This window comes from Triturus cristatus, chromosome 12 (assembly GCF_964204655.1).
Source record: "Triturus cristatus chromosome 12, aTriCri1.1, whole genome shotgun sequence".
Lineage (NCBI taxonomy): Eukaryota > Metazoa > Chordata > Amphibia > Caudata > Salamandridae > Triturus > Triturus cristatus.
In genome coordinates, this window is record NC_140595.1 from 752,207,718 (window position 1) to 752,230,471 (window position 22,754).

General features: G+C 45.3%; 1 protein-coding gene across 1 annotated transcript in view; it reads left to right on the top strand.

Annotated features, from left to right (window-relative positions):
* The first annotated feature begins 6,414 nt into the window (after nt 1-6,414).
* The window catches only part of LOC146782698 (extracellular calcium-sensing receptor-like), a 186,567-nt gene continuing 170,227 nt past the window's right edge, over nt 6,415-22,754 (top strand). The window contains 2 exon segments of the mRNA XM_085637189.1: nt 6,415-6,626; nt 12,606-12,897. Coding sequence (XP_085493315.1) covers nt 6,472-6,626; nt 12,606-12,897 — 447 coding nt within the window. The 5' untranslated portion in view covers nt 6,415-6,471.

Consider the following 22,754-nt stretch of genomic DNA (forward strand, 5'->3'; position numbering starts at 1 on the left):
GTTATGTGAAGCAAGTAATAGAAGACATTCCTCCCTCGTGCCCATTGCCAGGAGTAGAAGATGAGGTCATTAGTTAGTATATCCTTGTTGGCACAGAAGAAAGGATCAGAGATAAGTGTTTCGGGTTGGGTTTTGAGTAAACGATGTTTGAACTTTTTTGCTGCATTTTTGGAGAGGTTTGGAGGGTAGATGATTATGAAGGCATTTTTCCCAATGGTGCCTTTCAGTGTAAGGGCCGCCATCTTCTGAAGGACTGTAGAGATGATGAAGAAGTAGATCCCAAAATGAAGGATATAGCACTTATAACCCTAATAAAAGAACGTATCACCCCCACCATGGCCCCAAGTGTCAAGGGGCTCAGACTCAGTGGAGGATGGAATATATAAATTGAAATTTAAATCAGTTGGGGCCAATAACAATAATTAACGGCCCCTTTGGAGATGAGGTGTAGATATAGATTACCCATTCACTGGTGGCTGCATCCAAGGAATGCCAACTAGTATGCAGTTAACTCCAGAGTCCACTTTGTCTCATCAATTGCAATGAAGAGTGACTTAGTGCTGCAGCACTCTTAGACGTGAGTTCCCCTGTGCCCAGGAGGCTCATCACAAGTCTTACTCACTCCGGCAGAGAGGAAGAGTGCGGTGCCTTGGAGGGTGCCCCATCAGCAGGCACTCTCAACAGCTCTGGTCCTGCTCAGATGAGTTGGATGCATGTGAGTGTGATGGCAGCACTCAGCAGGCACAGCCTCTTTCTGAGCCTACGTGGTTGTGCTACAACAGTGATCAGGAAAATGTCCATGCTCCTCCTGCAGGGTAAGTGTCCATACTGCCCAGTCCACATGGCACACTAATCCCTAACTGAATGAAATGAATTAATTCAATAATTTTATAAAGCACGCAATTACCCGAGGGTGTCTTAACGCGAAAATGCTGCTTCTCCCGGCATATGGAGTGCACAGGCTTTAGCCATTTTCTGCCTGGCAGTCTGCAATGGTGCTTCACAGGCACTGCACAGCAATATTTATATGGCTATCTTCACAGCAGCCTCTCCTGGCATATGGGGGTCACCAACTCAATTCTGGACATGGTCAATGACCCAATCAGTGCAGCATGCATCTACACACACCTCACATCAGGAGTCCATTCAACAGGACTCTTCATTGGACCGTGTTTCCCCCAGAACTCTCCACTCCCTTACAGGGAACACTGGTCTTATCAAGAAGGCAGGTGTTGGTGCTCCAGGATCCAGAGCAGGTGCTCTCAGTTTCCTTGAGTGATGCCCCCTCACCCAGCAGGCAGTAAACAGGCCTTGGCCCCTACTCCTAATCACAGGCAGAAGTCTTGAAGAGCTTCCCCTCCTCGAACATCTGGCTGCTTAGAAGATTACGGTTTTGGGATCTCAACCACTGTTTCTTCTAGTTCATTTCAAGACACCAAATGTTCTTTAGGGCCTGGTACTTTGAAGTTTCATCCTGGGGTTCTGTTTCTTTTGAAGTACATACTTCTCCTCTCCTTCTTCCTCTTGAACAATCACCTGTCACAGCAGGAGAGACTCTGAAGCTGATAGTTGCACAACACAGGCCATAGGGGTGATTAGAGTTCACACCTGGATGTCATAAACACTGATATGCACAAAAAGGTTAATCTCAGGCTTCAAGCCCGCCTCTTCATGTTTCCCCTAATAGCTCCATCTCCTTCCTCAGATGTGTCTAGGCCCCTTCCTTGTAATTTCTCACTGAGTCACAAAGTGCGCTATGAAGTGTAGGATAGCATAGGGTAGGAGGAATATTTATAAAGCACACTAAAACCAAACGGTATCAAGGCGCTGGGTAAGACGAAAGAGAGACTAGCACCAACCAGCTAAGAGGTAAAGAGCCAGGCCTTTAAAATCTTCCTAAAGGACTCAAGTGAATTTGCCATGGTGATAGAGGGGGGCAAAGAGTTCCAGAGATTAGCAGCCGCCACAGAAAATGAGCGTCCACCCCATACCGACCTATGAAATCTAGAAGAAAAAAAGTTTTTTCTGAATAGAGGATCTCAAGGTTCTTCCTGGAGTGTAAGAATGGAACAAGGTTTTGAGATGTGATGAGCCTGTAAAATGCATCGCTTTCTACACCAAGTTCAGAGCCTTGAAGGTGATGCGCTTTCTGATCAGAAGCCAATGCAAGGCACAGATTCCTTCCCTGGCGGACTGGTGTTTAGGGATGTTAAGAATAAGCTTTGCCGCAACGTTTTGCACCCCCTGAAGCTTATTCAAAGAGCCTATGCTGACATTGAGGTATAATGCATTGCAATAGTCTAGCCGAGAGGTAACTAGAACAATGATTGTGGGCCGATGTAGCTCAGAGGGAATGTACGGCAACACTTTCTTCAGAGTTTTAGGAATATACAAGCAGGTACTAACTGTGTAGTTCACCTGGGTATCTAAAGACAGGCCCTCATCAAAAATGACTCCCAGATTTTTGGCCATTGTCACTGGAACAGGAAGGGGACCGCAGATTTCGGGCCACCAGGTGGCAGACCAAATCGAGGTTTGAGGGCCGAAAACCAACACTTCGGTTTTATCCGTGTTGATTTTAAGAGAATTGTCCTTCATCCATCGTATTATGCTGGCCATACATTGATTGAACTTTTGAGCAACCAGCTGCAAATCATTAGAGATGGAAATTATTATTTGCATGTCATCCGCATAGGAGAGGTCCTGAAAGCCAAAAGATCCCACCAACAAAGCCAGGGGGGTCACATAAAGATTAAAAAGAGTGGGGCTGAGCGAGGAGCCATGAGGGACCCCACACGGAGGGCTGAAGGCCTTGGCTTTGAATCCCCCATAACTGACAACATTGGTTCTGCCGTGCATAAAAGAGTGAAGAAGCTGCAGGGCCCTCCCAGTCACTCCTGCTTCCCGCATTCTCTGCAGCATGCGAAATGGGGAGATGGTGTCAAATGCCGCCGAGAGGTCGAGCAGAATTAACACCGCTGATCCGCTCTAGTCGACCTGCAGGCGCATACAGTCCAAAGCTGCTACCATTCTTTGCTAAGACCTGCCCAAAAATCGTTCTGAGAGCTGTCCAAGGTGTCTTGAGTTGCAATATATTTCATAAGCTCGACGTTGATAAATTTTTCCAGCATTTTGGTGGGGGGGGGAGGGAAATAGGCCTATAGTTCTTCAACTCTGAAGGGTTTCCCCAAACAGCTCCACCTCCTTCCTGAGATGTGTCTAGGCCCCTTCCTTGTGATTTCTCACTGAGTCACAAAGTGCACTATGAAGTGTACAAGGGGAGCCTCAATCTCCCTCCTCTAGTGTATCCCAACCAGTTCACATGAATGCAGCACTATAGGAAAATGTCAGCGGGGATTCCTCTACCTCCTCATATCTTCATTAAGCAGACTCATTCCTCCCCAAATAGAACCCATGGTCCTCCATGTAATGTACCATTACCAGCACACTAGCACTCAGTGTACATACCCAGCACACACACACACACTATCCACCACTGTTACCTCCATGTTCTGTGCCACCACAAAAACACATACATTCAGCAAAAACATTCAATCAGCGTGCATTGCTCAGTATTGTAGCCTTTCTGTGTTGCCACTTGCAGGCACACACTCAGCCAGCACACAAATTCACCATGTGCGTACAGCGCAACAATATACTCTTCATGTACTATACTCCTCATAGGAACACATACACCCTATACATGCACTCACCATGCACACACTGCACAACACTGCTCTATCCTTGTAATGTGCCCAGGCACAGATAAAACCAGTGCCCAGTCTCCAATCCTGCACTGCACGGCACTTCACATCTAACTAGCCAAAGTATGAGTTCAGCAAATAGTAGCTGAACTTTAAAAAATGAGTGAGCTTGTAGACCTCACTCCAGTGACATAGGTTAAAAAGAACCTGTTCGCTACTGTTGATCACTACATGGTATGCTGCCACCACCAGCCACATGCTGCTTAACTCGTGGTATTGGCGGTAGCCCTCCACCACTATGTTGGTAGCGCATTGGGCACCCCTCCCGGTCCAGCAAGACTGCAATCAATATGACAGGTCTATGTCATGGCACACACACATATGATCCATGTTTGACTATGACAACAAAAATCAGCACTAGGGATCCAAATATCAATACAGTTGGGCACCTAGGGCAGGGGCACATGTCCATTACCATGCAGATAAATGTTCTATCCCAATAGTTTCTAAGGGTCTCCGCTAAGGTCCTTGGGGTTAAAAGTGTACTCCTGAATTTGGTTAGAACCTAAAGGACTAAATCAAAAGGCTAAATCTGTGATGCCTGATTATTATCGCTGTCAGCCTGAAATTGGGCCTACGTGCCAGTCTACCGCAACCAGAGACTAGCACTGCAATAGGATTTACTTTTTGGTAGCATTTCTACTTAAAAATTTTTAAATTCATACACCGGATTCCCCTTGTTGGATTTCTCTCTATTTGATGTAATGTTGCTAATTACACCCTACTATGTTTTTCTACTTCAGGGTGGGATTTATTTATTTTGTCTGCATTTTGACTGTATTACTGTTTTGGTAGTGCATATATATCTAACATATTTTCTGTTCTGTGCTATATTTAAAGGTTCATCCTCACAAGAAGTGTTATTATTTCTTCGAGGTGGGCAGTCCCTTTTCTTACAAGGGTACCAATGAGGAAAGAGAGCATGTGTGAGAAATGCAGATGGAAGATTTTAGAAAGATGTACAGAGAAAATGCCATACATTTCAGAGGAAAGTGGTGTTAAGGGAATAGTGGGAGTGATTGAGTTACTCATTTTTCTGCAACTGCTAACTAGCATTGGAAATTCAATAGGCTTGTTTTAGGTGCTTGTCTGTTACTGTGTGAAATGTCTGGATGCAATGAAAGAAAGCTGGGATCATTCAGTTTACATATTTTAAGCAGCACCCTTCAATATCTAGGCCGACGCCTCTTGGAAAGGTTTCCTAGTTACGCTTAATAGACCATGATCCTAATATCATTCTATTTAAGGCCCCACCAAGTGCCTTGCCTTCTCTTCTGTACATCACACAGTATTTTTCTCAGATGACTCTGCCACCTGTTTGCTGATGGTGAAAGAAGAAGCAACGTTTTCCAAAGGTCATTTCTCGAATGTCCGGCCTGTGTCTAAATACAGTTGAAATGGCTGCCAGAAATGCTATTAGAAACTCAGGGGCATATTAACAAGGGCTTAATCTCCGCTTTTTTGGCTTTAAAAGCCAAAGAAGCGGAGATAAAAATATCGCCCTATCAACAACAGGGTGCTAACATGCAAAATCGCATGTTAGCACCCTTTTTCATCACGCTTCCCTTTGCATCTCTAATGAGATGCAAAGTGGGCGTCCCAGAGCAAAATAATAGGAGAAATGTCTCTAAGCAACATTTCTCCTATTATCAAGCTTCACGCTAACCCTGTTAGAGACAAAAAAAGCAGCGCTAAGCACGGTTAACGCTGTTTTTTTACGTCTGCTAATTTTCAGACTTAGCCATGTAATCCAATGGGAGGTGGATTACATGGCTAAGTCCACCATGGGCTATCAACAAGGATATCCCTATACTTGTAGTTTTATCGTTGCATTACCAGCGATAACCTCCCAAAATGCCGCTATCGCTAGATTTTTTATCGCCTTTGTGGTTAGCGTTGTTAATAATGCGATAACCAGGCGATATTATCCAGCGATAGCGGGCGTTAAAAAAATTAACGCTAAGCGCCCTTAATTTTCCCTTGTTAATATGCCCCCCAGTTCTTTACAACATAATATCGGGAGAATTACATATTTGGGCCCCAGATTATGTAGTGGTTCACGCTCATAGTGCATCTTAATTTTAGAAGACAGATTTTATTGAATAGAGATACATTGCTGTTGGGTATGAGTGAGCAAACAGGGTCTGTGGTGACCAGCTTCTGAAACACTGAAGTGAAGTATAGAATCATACTCCCAACCTGCTCATGTGTGTTACATCCTACACAATGCACACCGAGTGGGGGGGCATGTTATAGAAAAAACAAGTCTCTAAAGCCTGTATCCTGGTCACAGGGCGTTTTCCCAGGTGACGTTCTGATAATAGCAAGGAAAGAAATTAAGGTATTCTCTAATTAGGCACTTAAAGTGAACAACTCTTCTCTCATCTCACCCCTCCCACACATACACAAAGGCCAGGCTAAGTATATAAAACCTGAGACATGAGTAATATTTTCTCATAGCCCAACCACAGCATCAGCACAAATTGTAAATCTTCAAAGAGGGAACTCTGGTGTCCACCCATGATTTATCTCTGCTTAGTCCAAATTTTTGCTCTTATTATGGCAGCACCGGCTCTGGGCTGCGGTCACTATGGCCACCTGGACCAATGAGTCTATGACTACAGGAAAGCCCATGGAGCGGTCCCTCTCTAAGAAGATCTCGCTCTCTGTCTTGATACACTTTGTGCTGCCAGTGTGCTTTGCCCAGATGATGGAGTGGGCATGTCGACTTCCCATCAATGAGGTGACTGGTCTATACAGAGACGGAGACCTTATTCTAGGTGGGATCTTCCCCTTTCATGATGACGTGCAATTCCAGCAAGCCAACTTCACTGTGACACCTGCATCTATCACCTGCCAGAGGTACTGTAATGCAATCATGTATTGTGTTACCCCTTTTTTACACCATCTTTCAGAGCCTTCTACCTGCTGCCCGAATGACCACCAAGCCTCTGACCACAGGTCTCTGAGTTCCTCATTTGTCCTTTGTCTCTTCCCATATCGCCATCCCTCTCTCCGCTCATCACCTTCACCCATTTCAGCCTCTACTGCATATTCCCTTACACTCTGCATCGCTCTTCTCTTCATACTTGTCATTTCTTTTCTTCCTCACTTTTCTTCTGTTTGCTCCCCTTTACTCTCTTTTTACCTTTTTTCTCTCTCCCTTACTGTGCATCACTCTCTCTCCCTGCGCTTCTACCAGCTTTTTACAGTTCCTGCATTTTCTCTCCCCATCCACTAATCTACCTATCTTCTCTTTTTCCCATTACGTATTCCTCTTTCACATCTATATATTGTCTTTGTCCGTCCTTCTGTCTCTCTCTTAATCGCTTTTTAAACGTTCTCTCTGACACCCTTATCTCTGCCGTATGTCGACTCCCCCGCCCTCTGTCATTTAGCCTTTTCTTATTCCCTTTCTCAGTTTGTCATCACATCATGCGCCCTTTCGCATTTTTATTCTCCTTGCAATAGTCTAGCCTCTTTTTTCCTTTCCTTTCTTCTTATTTATTCCTTATGTCTTTGCGCCATTTTCTTTATCCTTCGTTACCCCTTTTTTCTCACATTGATACCTTCCCTTTTTCTCTATCTCTCCCTGATATCCTGAGTTCCGTCCTCCCTTTCTTTTTCTACACTCAACCTCCCCACTCCTTTTCTATCTCCTTCATATATCTTCGTCCCTTCATGCCCTCTGCCATCTGTTTTTTTCATTATTTGTTTTCCATATAATTTTTTGTTTTATTTCCTATCCCAACTGTTGTTCCTGTTCTCATATTTTTCTTTACATGGTTTCCTTTGTATCCCCTTCATTCTCTTTCTCACCGTCCCTGCCATTTCCTTCCTTTTTTCAGTCTTTTTTACATCTCCCCTCTGTTCTCGGTTGTCTTCCTAGCTCCCACCATCTTTTACTCACCTCGTGACTTCAATCTTTTTTTATGTATCTGTGTTGGAAATGGCCCTTTTTGCAGAGTTATCCCCAAACGTTTTGCTTCTTCCTCCTATTTTTACTTGACCTGTGTTTGTTGGCTATAGGACTCTGGGCACATTACCATTGCTGATCAGTGCTAAAGTGCATATGCTCTGTGTGTAAATTGCTATTATGATTGGGTATCCATGATTGGCATATTTGTTTTACCAGTAGGTCCCTAGTAAAGTGCATTCAATGTGCCAGGGCCGGTAAATCAATTGCTACTAGTGGGCCTGCAGCACTGATAGTGCCCCCCACGTGAGTAGCCCAGAAAATATTTCTCAGGCCTTCCACCGCGGTGCCTGTGCGCAGTTTGTTAACTGCCAATGTCGACTTGGCAAGGGCACCCAATTGCCATGCCCTACCCTTCCCTTCTCTTACACATTGGATAGGCCGAAGGTACCCCCCTGGGCAGGGTACAGTGTATGTGAAAGGTAGGACATGTTCTGGTGTGTGTAAAATATCCTGATTGTGAAATACTGCCAATTTAGTTTTTTACTATTAGAAGGCTATCTTGCTCATAGGACGGAATGGGGAATGCTTTGTAATATATATCTTCCCATAGGGATAAGATGGAAAAATTGAGTTTGGTATCGCTGAACTCAGGATTTAATAACCCATCTTTTAGTAAAGATGGTTTTTAAAGTGTGTGTTTGAAAATATCACTTTTTAGAAAGTGGTTATTTTCTTGTTCAACCAACCTGTGTGCCTCTGCCATGTTGTGGATTGATTGCCTGGCTTTGGAGTGACAGGGGCTGGGGAGGTGCAGTGGCTCCAGGAGTCTGGATGAGTCAGCACTAGGCTGAATAGGCCTGATCTGCATTTGGAGTGGTGGGAGGAGTAGCACCTGTACCGGAATAGGGCTAAGCCTGCCTTACATAATGCTGGCTCTGCCCCCCTGTTGTGTGTCTGGAGCTGAGGCTCACAATGACAATGAATGTTGTTGTGCACTTGCAGAGTGCCCTTCAGAACTGGTTTGAACTGGGCTCAGGGCCCCTTGCACAAGGAAAACAAATACATTTTGGGGTATAAGTATCGGACCCAAAACCCCAGACTTTCAGATCATTCCTGGAATTCAAGAGGAACCTTTGCTAAGGAGAAGAGCTAGAGAGACTGAGGAGAAATACTGCCCTTGCTTTGTGTCTGGGATTTGCCTGCAGTTGCTGTTTCTGCCAAGGAAAGGAGAAGGACTTGGCTGTGTGCTGTGTCCCCTGCTTGAAGGAGATCTCCTAGGGCCTGAAGCGAGCTGGCCTCCTGTTCTGAAGTCTTATGGGCAAAAAGACTTCACCCCCAGCTCCCTTGAACACTGTTGCTGTGAGTTCTGACCTGCCAATACGTGTCTATGCCAGTCGTGGGCCTCTGGAGGTTGTTGCTGCTGTTTGGGAGCTGGAAGCAAGAAGAAACTCAAAGAACTACAGAAATCGATGCATCGAGGGATCGCGGTTGAAGAGGACCGATGCAGCGGTGCTGAACGCCGCCTCACCAATCGCCGACGCATCCCGGATTTCCACACATCGTACCTGTGCGGCAAGTTTTTCCGATGCATCACGCGCAGACCATAACCGTCACGAAGAATCGATACATCACTTCCCGTCCAGGCCAGATTTGACACAACTCTTCCTATATGGGCAACGGGACTGTCGCATCACCTCCCCAAGGTCTCAGGAGTTGCATCTCTTTGTTTTATGACGCTGCAGCTGTTTGGCTTGTGAACTTTGACGCATCTACTGGTACTTTGGTGAAAAGTCCTGTATCTATAGTTTTCAATGGTACAAGTCCTTGAAACCTTTTGAAAGTCATATTTTTAACTGTGTGTGCTGGATTTGTGTTGTTTTAGTCTTGTTTAGTTTAAATAAAGATATTTTATTTTTCCAAACTTGTGTGGTGTCATTTTGTGGTGTTTTCACTGTGTTACTGTGTGTGTTGTTAGAAATGCTTTACACATTGCCTTTGGGATAAGCCTCTCTGATCGTGCCAAGCAACCGAGGGGGTGAGCAGGGGTTATCTAAAGTGTGTATCCCCTTACCCTGACTAGAAGCAAGGGTCCCTATTTGGACAAAGTTACCTACCCCTGCCAACTAGAGACCCCCAATTCTAACAATCATTATTGCGATCGCTCCTTTATTTACCAACATTACCTTATTTCCTTCTTTTTTCCTCTTCTCTCCATTCACTTTCCTTTCTTTCCTTTGACAAAGTCGAATCATTTGATAAATAAAAAACAGAGACATAGTTTTATAATAAATAAATACACAAATCTCTTTCTCTATTAACTAGTCTTTATACTGCTCACCCTACTTGGTCTCCAGTTTGGCACTTGCTTGGTCTAGAAAGTGTACCTAAATTCATGGGCACATGGCTCTGTTAATTAAACTGCAAAGTGAAGTAAGATTAAAGCATTTTATACTGGTGTATATGGTCTAGTAGATGAAATGAGGGCTGTTAATCCACGCTCAGACTGGCCTATCGGGCAGACAGGCAGTGCCTGACAGGCTGGTCAGACAAGTCAGGGTGTGGGCCGTTTTTTTGCCTGTTCATGGGCCTTTTTTATGGGCTGCTTAGCTGGTTTTTATTGCTTGCAAACACTCCAATGTGCAGCATTATACTACATAAAAACGTATTTGTTATAAGCAAATGTTATTTTCTGGGTCTAAAATCTTCAAGCAATTAAGAGTATCAATGAAGAACATATTATTTTATTAAGATTTTCTATAGAAGGAGGTGTTTTTCCTGCAACATTTAGATCACAGTGAACAAGATATTGTTGCCTGACCCATTTTGTACGATGTGTTTTGATTTTATTTTAGCATGCTTCACAAAAGTACATCTCTTTTTCTGCTGATATGTATATCAGTCAAGGATTTCAGGTGCTCAAAACGTGATTAAATATTTAAATCTAGTTTTGTATTATTTTGCTCATATTGCACTTTCTATAATATGTCAGCATTCCACAGTTATTGTGCACACTCAATTGCATTCCAATGACTTTAGTATTGTGGTACTTTTCATTTTTGTACTGCCACACTCCTCCAGAACGCTTATCAGCGGCAGCCTGTCAATACGGGTGCCAGGGATCCACCCTCTCCCTTTTTGAGACCAAAGGTCAGCCTGACAGATACTCACCATGTCAGGGTCAGTCGGCCAGACGTTTTACATGCACCAATGCACTGGCGGCTGATGGTGTGAGTCAAGCTTTGACATGCTGAAGATTTTGTAAGGTGCTGGAGGCCACTGGATAGAACTAAAGTACACATAAGACAACAGGAACAAAAACACCACACATGACAAACAAGAGTCCATTACAGTCCAGCAGAGGGAAGTGGACACCACTCTCCTGCCTTTTTCGTCTATGGATCTAGGACGGCAGAATTACTACAAACGATTTCTTGAAGGGCTGTGTTAGTTGTTTCCTGCTTTGGAGGAAGCTTAGCTAGGCTCTTAGTCTGGAACACAAGTATTCCATAGTTTAGGACCATCCCTTCCAACAAGCATCTCCTGGGTGTCTGCATGGTGATGTGAAATTGAGGTATATGCTGTCAAGATGCTGACCACTGGTTTTAGTTGGAGTGAAACCAGAACAAATTGAACTTGATTGTCCAATTAAATGGAATTCAAATAATGTTAATTTTTAGGATTTGTTAAACAGTATTAAAGTATTTACAGAATAAAGGGCCTCCTTAGACTTCCGACCCCTGAATTACAATGTAGGTTGTTGGAAGTCAAACTGGCCACTCATTCCGGCTGGCTTCCGTCAGCCAACCGGAAACCGCAACATAATCCCTAGGATGGCGTTTCCACTGTCGGGATTATGATGTCTGTTTTGGAGAGGCTTTCCATGTTGGGCTGTCCGACATGGAAAAACAGTCAGAAAGTGACTTTCGTGGCCCCTGGCAGGGCCACCTTCTCCCTGCAGCCTCTGGTTGGGGGCAGAGGGGGCACCTAATTTGCCCCTCTGTAAATCCCTGCACCTTGTGGCAGGCACCATGAGGTGCCTGCCACACGGTGCAGGAATTTACCTAAACTCCCATTTCTCTATAGAGAAATGGGAGTTTGCGACTGCACCATGTGCGGTTGCATCATAATGCGATGGTCAGAAACGCCGACCTACTGTCGGTCGGTTCCCACACTGAAACGGTGTCGGGCGGACTCAAGTCCACCTAACATCGTAATTAGGGCCAAATTGTTATGATGGATGTGGTAATACCAATTCAATGGCAAATATTGCAATAGCCATATGCGATACAAACTACTTTTGATTAAATTCGGTTTTAGTGTCAATTTGTAATCAGGGTTTTGTTTTCAGTGCTGTTCAACAGGTCAGAAACATTAGTTAAGTTCATGTATGTCTTAGCGGCCTGATTTTGGACCTAATCAGATCCCAGGTGCATCATAAGAGGTGTCGGTAGGGCATCACCTACATCTACCATTTTCAGTGTTTGTGTGGCTGTTATTGGATTTGAGCTCTGCATCTCATTGTAGGCTACGTGCACAAGAGAAGGCCCTGCTCAGTGAATCAACCTCTGTTGAGGAGGACAGCTTATAGTTTCAAACACAGGTTCAGCTTGAGCACAATTGACCTTTATGTCAAGTGCTGCTCTGTGATGAAATGGGGAACTTATAACAAAACTCACTCATGTGAAATTGACTAAGTCAGGGAGGACATCATTTCTTCTGACTTGCTGGCAATCTAAAAAGGAGTTACATTTGAAATACTCCGCATGTGTCACAAAACTGGCACGGCTAAGTAGGTCTTCCCTCATCCTATCCAGGAGATCATTTGCTGGCTGATGTTTGGTGACTTACCAATGGGAGACTTATTTTGTATTGTATGCATGATGCATAAAATTCCTTCACGGTAATTTCTGTTTGTTCTTCAGCTTTCGTACCCAGAATTACCAGGGGCTCCAGGCTATGATATTAGCTGTTGAGGAGATCAATAGGAACGTCCTCTTCTTGCCCAATGTCACCCTGGGTTTCCAGATCTATGACTCCTGCAGGATGAGGCAGCGTTCCCTCGAGGGGATCTTGTGGATGCTGGCAGGAAAAAAGCACCCAGCACCAAACTTTCGCTGCCAGCAGAACCTGCCACTTGTGGGCATCATTGGCGATGCTGGGTCATCCTCTTCAATTGTCATGGCTCGAGTGCTCGGCTTGTATCGATTTCCACAGGTAAGAAACCATAAACTACCAAAGAACAAACATCTACAGTAATTTTACTTGCCTTGTAGTGTAAGAGTAGGATTTCAACAAATGTTATGACAGTTAAGTGTACCATATGGGGCTCCACCTACATTTGGAGACTTACAGTTGTTACTTAAAAAATCTCCCTGACATCTCAACTCTGTAGTATCATTGCTACTACCCAATGGGATTGTCCTGAAAGTTTCGATATATAGGGGCACGGTGGATCCGCGCACCCTCCCGATCATGAGCTGCATTCTAATTCGCTGTCAACACTCCAAACCCGGAAGTGTTGGCAGTCATCTTGTGCCTCGGTAGAACCGAGGCAGAAGAAACTAGGGAAACAAATTCGTAAAACAAGAAAAGGGGGCAGGGTGGAGACCCCCTGACCCCCTGGGCCTGCTTAGGGGGTCCCACTAAATCGTCGAGATGTGCAGAGGATCCGCGGATCTGGCTGTAAAAATAAAAAAAACGAAGTGCGGGCTTCGGTATTATGTAGCCCCCAGGGGGGCCAAGTCCCGGTGGCATACTAAAAAAGAATTTCAGAGGCCCAGGGGGACCCCCGCAGCCCCAGGGACTTTGATAAAATATTTGCGGGGGCACAGGGCCCCCCCGCAGCACCCGGGACTGCCACCCCAGGGCTACTTCTTTTAATGTATGTGGGCCTCAAAGGCCCCCCCAAGCCCCGAGGACCGCCACCCCCGAGGCTTTCTTTAATTATTTGTGGGGGGGTACACTGCACCCCCCACAGCCCAGGGGACCGCCACCCCCGGGGCTTCTTTAAAAAAAAAAATACCTGTGTGGGGGGCTCAAGCCCCCCACACGCACCAGGGACCGCCACCTGCCCAGGGCACTAATATGCAAATTTGGGGGTCCGTTATGGACCCCCGAGCCCCAGGGACCACCACCTCCCCGGGGCTGTGTATTGTTTGGGAGGGGGCGCACGGACCCCCTCCTGGAGCCTGTGATGGCCCTGGGGACCGCCCAGGCCGGCTCCTGCAGTGTCCCGGGTTGTCCACCCTCAGGACACTGCAGTTTTCTATGGCAGGGTGGCAGCCTCGCGGCTCCCGCCCTGTCATAGCAAACACTGGTTTGGATTTCCAAACCAGATTGCTTTTCCACACGGGGAGCTGTGTCTTAGCAGCTCCCCATGTGGAAAAGCAATGCGGCTCACGCAGGAGGCATGGAGCCGGCAGGGACCGTGGGGGCATTGGGGTTTCCCCCATTGTCTCCAACGAGGTGGCCAGGCCCCAGGGGATGGGGTCCCTGCGGCCAGAAGTGGCCCGGGAGGGGGGCCACGCGGCTCCCCTCCCCCATTATGATTTTTTTTTTTTTAAATCACGCAAATGCCAGCCCCGGGGGATGGGGTCCCCAGGGCCATAAATGGCCAGAGGAGGGGGGCCACGGAGCACCCTCCAAATTAAAAAAATAAATAAACACTGGCCATGCCCCGGGGGATGGGGTCCCTGGGGCCGAATATGGCCTTGGGAGAGTGGCAACGTAGCCCCCTTCCAATATATTTAAAACAATAGGGGTCAGGCCCTGTGGATGGGATCCCCAGGGCCCATAAAATAGAAAATGAAGGGGGTCCACACAGCTCCCCTTCTTAAAAATAAAAAAAAAATTAAAAAGACCGGCATCGCGGAGGCCCTACCCCCTCCCACCAACACTCTGCAAAGGCACCCTGTGGCGCATTTTAAGTTAGGGAATTAATTCCCCTTCAGTACTGGGGGTCCCTGGGGGCCAACTAGCCCACCAGGTGCCTCCAGTAAGCGCCACAGGGCTGCGTTGCAGAGAGGTGGTCCAGGCCACACCCCATTTTACACCTCTCTGCAACGCAGCTCTGTGGCGCTTACTGGAGGTAACTGGTGGGCTAGTTGGACCCCGGGGACCCTCAGTATTCAAGGGGACTTTATCCCCCCACTTAAAACACGCCACAGGGCACGTTTGCACAGTGGTGAAGGGAGGGGGCGGGGCCTTAGGTGACATAGGTGCAAACACACCCTGTGGAGCGTTTTAAGTTGGGGAATTAATTTCCCTTCAATCCTGAGGGCCCCTGGGGGCCAACTAGCCCTCCAGGTATCTCTAGTAAGCACCACAGGCCTGCTTTGCAGAGAGGTGGTTCAGGCCATGCCCCTTTTTACACCTCTCTGCAACACATAGACCCTCAGGATTCAAGGGGAGTTAATCCTTGAGAAACCTAGGGGTCCTAATAGACAGCAAACTCAATCTGGACGAACACATAACTTCCACCAAACGAGCATGCTTCCATGCCCTTGGCCTACTCCGTAGAGTATTTCACTTTCTCCCCCCTTCCACTCGAAAAACTCTGGTACACACTTTAGTACTCAGCCGTCTGGACTTCAGCAATGCTCTGCTGATCGCAGCAAAGGAGTCCTCCTTGAACAGCTTACAGGTGGTCCAGAACACAGCAGCTCTCCTGATAGCCAGTGCACCCTACCGAACCCCCTCTCTCCCCCTTCTCCGCAGGCTGCACTGGTTACCAATACGTAAAAGGATTCAGTTCAAAATCTACTGTCTGGTGTTCAAAGGCCTTAATCAAATAGGACCAACATATCTGGCAGATAAACTAGTCAGATACACCCCCTCACGTACCCTCCGTTCCCAAGGAAAAGCTCTCCTTACCATTCCAATGATAAAACAAACTAGACTAGGAGGCAAAGCATTATCCCATCTTGCCCCTCAATTATGGAACCAGCTACCTCTGGATATTCGTCTCTGCAATAACTACCTGTCTTTTAGGAAAAAACTTAAAACTTCACTCTTCTAAACACTCAGTCATCACCTCTATCCGTCCTCAGCGCGGAAATACCCCATCTGGGGTGATTCATGCGCTCTACAAATGACATAAATAAATAAATCCCCCAATTTACAAAGTACCAGGGGGCGCGTTGAGTTACATTGAAAAAGAGGAGATTGTAGACAGGAGACAGATCAAATAAAGCCCATTTGAGCTTAAAAACATTGGACGTTTCCTGGCTGAATCGGGTCTGTTGGCATGTATGGTTGTACTACCATTGCCTCTTCCTTCTGCCCACAATGGTCTATTACATTGCCACAGCCTCTCTTGCAAGTCCTGTATTGTTAGTTTGTTGCCCCTGCCCCCCTTTCCACTGCCCTCCCTAGTCTGTTGTGCTGCCACGGCCCTTCCTGCCTGCTCAGTGTGGTTAAATTGTTGCCTTTGCACCCTCCTACCTGCCTTCAATTTTCAGAGTCCGTGCCCCTGGCCTCTGCCTCTCAACAGTATCCTAATGAACAACTAGATTGCTAACATTCTATATTTATTACAAAAGTGTGGAACGCCTGACGTCATCTTGATGTAATCAAAACTGTAATACCTAGAGCATTTCCTTTAGAAAGTAGATATATGAGAGGGTCTTATTGGCATCAAAATTATGGTTAGTGCTCTAAAAGACTAAAATAAGGACATATTTTCTGAGTTTTCAAATAGCGACAAAGCACTTTTAAATTATTTGTTATCTTTATGTTTTTTATCCAGTTGACAACTTGATTAAATGTTGCACTTAGGGGAGAGGATGTGGTGTTACTTCCAGAACTGCAGACTTTGCAACTGGGGAACCAGGTTGGAGTTTCTGCTTCAGCTCGACATTCTGTGATTCTGGTCAAATCACTTAGTCTCCCCATGTCTACAACCAAAATGAATTTGTTCTTGTGTGATGTAACCAATGCTCATGTAAAGCACTCCAATACCTGACAAGTCTGCACTATATAACACTGCAAAAATACAAAGTAATACGTGTTTTGCACACTTCTGTCATTGGGCTATATTTGGGCTACATCTGGGTGATGTTGGGCTACATTTGGGCTCTTTTGTCTCCGGTGGCCATCTTGGGAGATTTATTTGTTATGAAGTTTCCTAATTTCCTCATGTACTGCAGTCTCCTCAGTAGGAAATGCTTTCAGTTTTTTACTTTGATTCCATCATGAAGGTATTCAGATATGTCACACATTTGCCTTAAATTTTGAAAGTTAGCACTCTAGTTGCTCATTAGATCACTGTAGTAAAACTACTGTTCACCATGGAAGTCTGCTCCTGGTATTAAAAGTGCATGTTTCAGTCTGCATGTCAGAATTTTTTAATGAAATAGAAGAGGATTTGAGAAGTCACTCAAAATGTGCCCTCATTTTCTTTCTTCAGCATTAATCAGAATTTCTATGGCAAAATGAACCCCCTCATTGTGTTCCTTTTTAAATTAAATGTTTTAAGTGTTACCAGTTTATTCCAATCAAGATGGCTTCAGGTGTGCCATACTTTTGTCATAATGAAGACAGTAAGCGCTCTAGTTGTTTTTAAGAACACTCTGGGACATTCTGTCATTGGGCTATACTTGGGCTACATCTGGGTGATATTTGGGCTACATTTGGGCTCTTTTGTCTCTGGGGGCCATCTTGGGAGACTTATTTATTATGAAGTTTCCTAATTTCCTCATTTACTGCAGTCTCCTCAGTAGGAAATACTTTCAGCTTTTTACTTTGATTCCATCAAGAAGGCATTCAGATGTGTCACACATTTGCCATAAATTCAGAATGTTAGCACTCTTTTTGCTCATTAGATCACTGTAGTAAAGCTACTGCTCACCAGGGAAAACTGCTGCTGGAATTGAAAGTGCATGTTTCAGTCTGCATGTCAGAATTTTTTAATGAAATAAAAGAAGATTGCTGAAGTCAAAATGTGCCCTAGTTTTTCTTTCTGCAGCACTAATCATACTTGTTATGGAAAAATGAACCCCCTCATTTTGTTCCTTTTTAAATTAAATGTTTTAAGAGTTACCACTTTAATCCAAGCAAGATAGCTTCAGGTGTGCCATACGTTTATCATAAGTAGGACTGTTAGCGCTCTAGTTGTTCTTTGGAACACTCTGGGAAGCTGCAGTAGAACACAAAGGAATCAACTGACAGTCTCTGCCCTTGTTGGATGTACATGTTTTACTGAGAATGTCAGACTTCATTCTCACATGACTGAGAAAGATAATGTGAATTTACAGAAAATAAGCTCTCAGTTTAGCTTATAGATCACCTTCCAAACCTCTGTGGGAAAAGCATGAGAAAATATTTTTCTCTCAATCATGATATCCCAGCAGAAGGCTTTTTCACATGGTGAAATCACCTTAGAACATACCACAATTCCTAAAATGAGTATAGTACCATCAACAAATGATTCATAATGTAACTAAAGTCTTAAAACCTTCTATTAACTGCAATGCTTTTTAATGAGGTGCTATCATGTATATTGGTCCCAAGATGGCTGCCAACACTTCTTGGATGAAGTGCTGACAGCCAATCAGATCTCAGGATGAGATGTGTGGTTAGGCTCCGCCCACATATATATATGATTTTACTTTTGATTTTCTCAGGAACTACTGAACAGATTGACACCAGACCTGAAAAAGGCACTTCCCTGAGCTGAGGACTACCTCTCTGCCAAATTTCAAGTAATTCTGTTGGACTAAAGGTCCCTATGGAAAATTGCATGGGGAAAACGCATTTTGGGACCCCCCTTTTTTCTCAGCCCCCGCTTGACGAATCCCCCCGAGACTTTTAGGGTAGGAGCGGAGCGGAGCGCCCCACCTATTTTGAAATTTTCACGAGGATTCGTCAACCGGCGCCAAAGTTATTCCAAATAGAATGTTGCGGATTTCCTACGGAAACACGGTCCTAACTATAACTATCTACTGGCGACCGCCAGTAGATAATATATATAGATATATATATATATATATATATATATATATATATACCCAAGAAAGAAGTGACTCAAACAGATAGATTCACCAAAGAACAAAAATATATTTCCACTACAATGTTTCAGCTTCCGCCTTCCTCGGGTAGTACACGATGGTTTGCTCTGTGGCTGCACAGATGACAGAGTTGAATTTTCAAAAGGCATCATGAGTGAAGATTCCATTTGGAATGTGGAATCAATGCAGTTCTGAGAGCTCTTGAGATATGCAGTAATCAGGTTGTATTGTCAGTAATGTTCAGTCCATCTGGATACAGTGATTTTAAACAGACATCCAGAAGTTTTCCCTGGAGTCCAGTAGTTCTTCCTTTGAAACATGTTCCACGGGGAAAATCTTCAAATCTGATAGTGAATGATCCACAAGGTTAAAATGATTGGCTACAGGCTGGTCAATTTTCTTATTAATTATTGCCGATTTGTGGTTCATGAATCGTGTACGGAGGTCATTCACTGTTTGGCCTACATATTGGTTTTTACAGCTTTGCCATTGGCACTGAATCACATAAATAATGCAAGTTGAGCGACATGTAAGATGCTCCCTTATTGCATAGGTCCTTCTTGTAACAGAACTAGTTACAGATGATGTTTGTAAAAGATATTCACACGTGATGCACCTTTTAGAGTCACAGTAATGAACCCCTGCATTTGTTACAGCTTGCTTGAGTTCAGCTCTCACAATAAGAGACCGTAAATTTGGAGCTCTGCGGTAAGCAATGAATGCAGAGGATAGCCTCGCCTTTTAAATAATGTAGCAAGCTCCTGTAGATGGTATTTACAGGTTTCCTCATTGCTGCAGATGTGTCTTATTCTGAGTGCTTGGCTGCAGATGATGCTCAGTTTAGTGTGGTGTGGGTGACATGAAGTCCAGTTTAGATACAAATGAGCATCTGCAGGCTTGTGGTACAGATCAGTTGTAATTTTCTGTTCATGAATGGTGAGTAGCACATCCAGAAAAGGGAGATGAGGCTTCTGTTTAGTATTGCTGCTGGTAAATTTGATGGTAGGATGGATACTATTGATATAAGCTCTAAATTGTTCCAATGTTATACTTCCTGCATTCCATATTATAAATATGTCATCAATGTATCGTAGCAATACCAGTGGTTTGATGCTACAAGTAGCAAATATACAGTCCTCTAGTTTGCCCATGAAGATATTTACATAGGATGGAGCCATCCGAGTGCCATGGAAGTCCCTTGTATCTGCAGATAGTGTTTACCATTGAATATAAAATTGTTGGATTTAAGGATAACTCTTGCAAAGTTGGTAAGCACATTTGTTGATGGCTTTTTCACAGTTCTTTTCTTAAGATCTTCAGATAATGCCATACACACACACATATATATATAAACACATATATATATATATGGATTGAGGCATTGTTGGCATCATGGCAGAAGTCGTCCAAGGGATTGGAATCCACAGGCCCGCCTCAAAATCAGGTCAGGTAAGTGGCCGCTGCCAGAAGACGGTCCATGATTACATGGGGAATCGTCATTACTGAATCTGCGATTCAAGTTCCTGACTGCATTTGAAATTGGGGCTTGGGCGTAGGGGACTCGGGGAAGCCAATGGACACATGAAATAAGAGGTTTCCCAAAGCTTTAACCCCCCTCTTTTGCTTGGCACATCAGCGGTTATGAGAACTGTAATCTGTCCCGCTAGTGGTACTTATCACAGTGTTGCATGCTGGTCACTAAAGTCTACAGCTCGGGACTATAGAGCTAACAACCAGGTGGGACAAGTCCTATTTCCACCAATTGGAGAGCCGCAGAATATTCATAAGAGGGAGGTGGGCCAACCCTGCGCTGTCGACATCTGAGGAAGGCGATTCACGCCGAAATGCATAATGTCCATCAGCTGTGACTAAATTGGTTTCTCGGTTAATTCCCGGCTGTGTCCTCTTGATTGCTTGTCAGTGAAGCGGTCCTGAGTGTGAGATATATATATATATATGGTGATTCGTCAAGCGGGGACCGAGAAAAAAGGGGGTCGCAAAACGCGTTTTCCCCATGTTATTTTCCATAGGAAACTTTAGACAAAGCTACAGCCCGAACTGCTGAACGGAATTACGCCAATTTTGGCAAAAAGGTAGCCCTTGGTTCAGAAAGAGTCCTTTTTGTTAAATGGTGTAAGTCCGTTCAGTAGTTGCTGAGAAATTTGAAAATCAAAAAATATCGATATCTATGGCCTCGGTGAATTCGCAAACCCTCCCGACCACGAGCTTCACTGTGATTGGCTGCCAACACTCCAAACCAGGAAGTGTTGGCAGCCATCTTGTGACTTGGTAGAACTGAGTCATAAGACAACAGTAGAAAAAACATTAACAAAACAAGAAAAGGGGTCCCACAAGGACCCCCAGGGCCAAAAAAAGCATTTTCCTTTTATAATTTTGGCGAAAATCGCGATGGGCTTGCGAATCCTGCCGGAATGATTTTAAAAAAAATTAAGTGTGTTTAAAAAAAGCTCCTGGGTGGACCAGGTCCCGGGGGGCACTGCCATTTTATTAGCAGCCCCGGGGACCGCCACCTCCCCGAGGCTGTGAAAGAAAAATGCGTGGGGGGGTCCCAATCCTCACCATGTTGCCCTGAGGACTGCCACCTCCTCGGGGGTTGATGAAAAAAATTGGGGTGGGGGTCCCAATGCCCCCCACGCTGCCCCGGGGACCGCCACCTCCACGGGGCTCTATTTAAAAAAATAAAAAAACCTGTGTGGGAGCACTAAAAATGTAAATGCGGGGGTTGTTATGGACCCACGAGCTCCGGAGACCACCACCTCCCCGTTGCTTTGCAGGGTAGGGAGGGGGGCCGTGCGGTCCCCCCTCCTGGAGCCCTTCATGGCCCTGGGGACCACCACCCCCCAGGGCAGGCTCATGCAGTGTCCCGGGCTGCCCACCCCGGCGACACTGCTGTTTGCTTTGGCAGGGCAGGAGCCGGGCAGCTCCCGCCCTGCCATAGCAAACTCTGATTTGGATTTTGGAAGTGAGAGCAGGTTTCCACGTGGCCCGCCTCCCCAATAAAATATATATATATATATTTTTTAAATGAGGCAGAGCCCCAGAGGATAGGGTCCCCAGGGCTAACAGATGCCTCAGGAGGGGGGCCACCCAGCCCCCCTTCTTTAAAAAAAAAATTTTTTTTTTAATACATATATGACCATGCCCCGGGGGATGGGGTCCCCGGAGCAGGAATTGGCCTCGGGAGGAGGGCCCACGCGGCCCCCTTCCTGTTTATTTATTTTTTTTTTTTTTAACAATAGGGTTCAGGCCCTGGGGGATGGGGTCCCCAGGGCCCCAAAAGTGCAAAAGAAGGAGGGCCACACAGCCCCCATTCAGAGAGAAAAAAAAGGCGGCATTGCGTCGGAGGCCCTGCCCCCTCCCTGCAGCACTCTGCAAACACGTCCCCTGGTGCATTGTAAGTTGGGGAATTTATTCCCCTTGAATACTGAGGGTCCCTTGGGGCCAACTAGTCCACCGGTTACCTCCAGTAGGCACCAGGAAGCTGCATTGCAGAGAGATGGTCCAAGGCCACGCCCCCTTTTTACATCACTCTGCAACACAGCTCTGTGGCACTTACTGGAGGTAGCTGGTCGGCTAGTTGGCCCCCAGGGACCCTTAGGACTCAAGTGGACTTAATCCCCCACTTTACAACATACCAGGGGGCATGTTTGCACAGTGGTGCAGGGAGGGGAAGGGGCCTGATATAAGAAGTTAGCAATCCTGCTGTTTGGGACTTACTGGTGGTAATAAAAGGGCCCCCAAGGTTGACGTTGGGGGCTAACTACTCCTCTTGTTACCTCCAGTAAATCCCACACAGTGGGATTGCTAAGAGGTGTTTGAAGGCCATGCTCACCTTTCTCCACCACTCTGCAAACAGGACTGCTATGTTACAGTTAGAAATTAGCATTTAAAAAAACCTTTGAAATTCACTGAAAGAATCATAGGTTTCAGGGACGTTTTAGCTGGAAATTAGCATCTAAAAAACGTTTGAAATTCACTGAAAAAACCATAGGTGTCAGAGACGTTATAGTTAGAAATTAGCGTTTAAAAAAACCTTCGAAATTC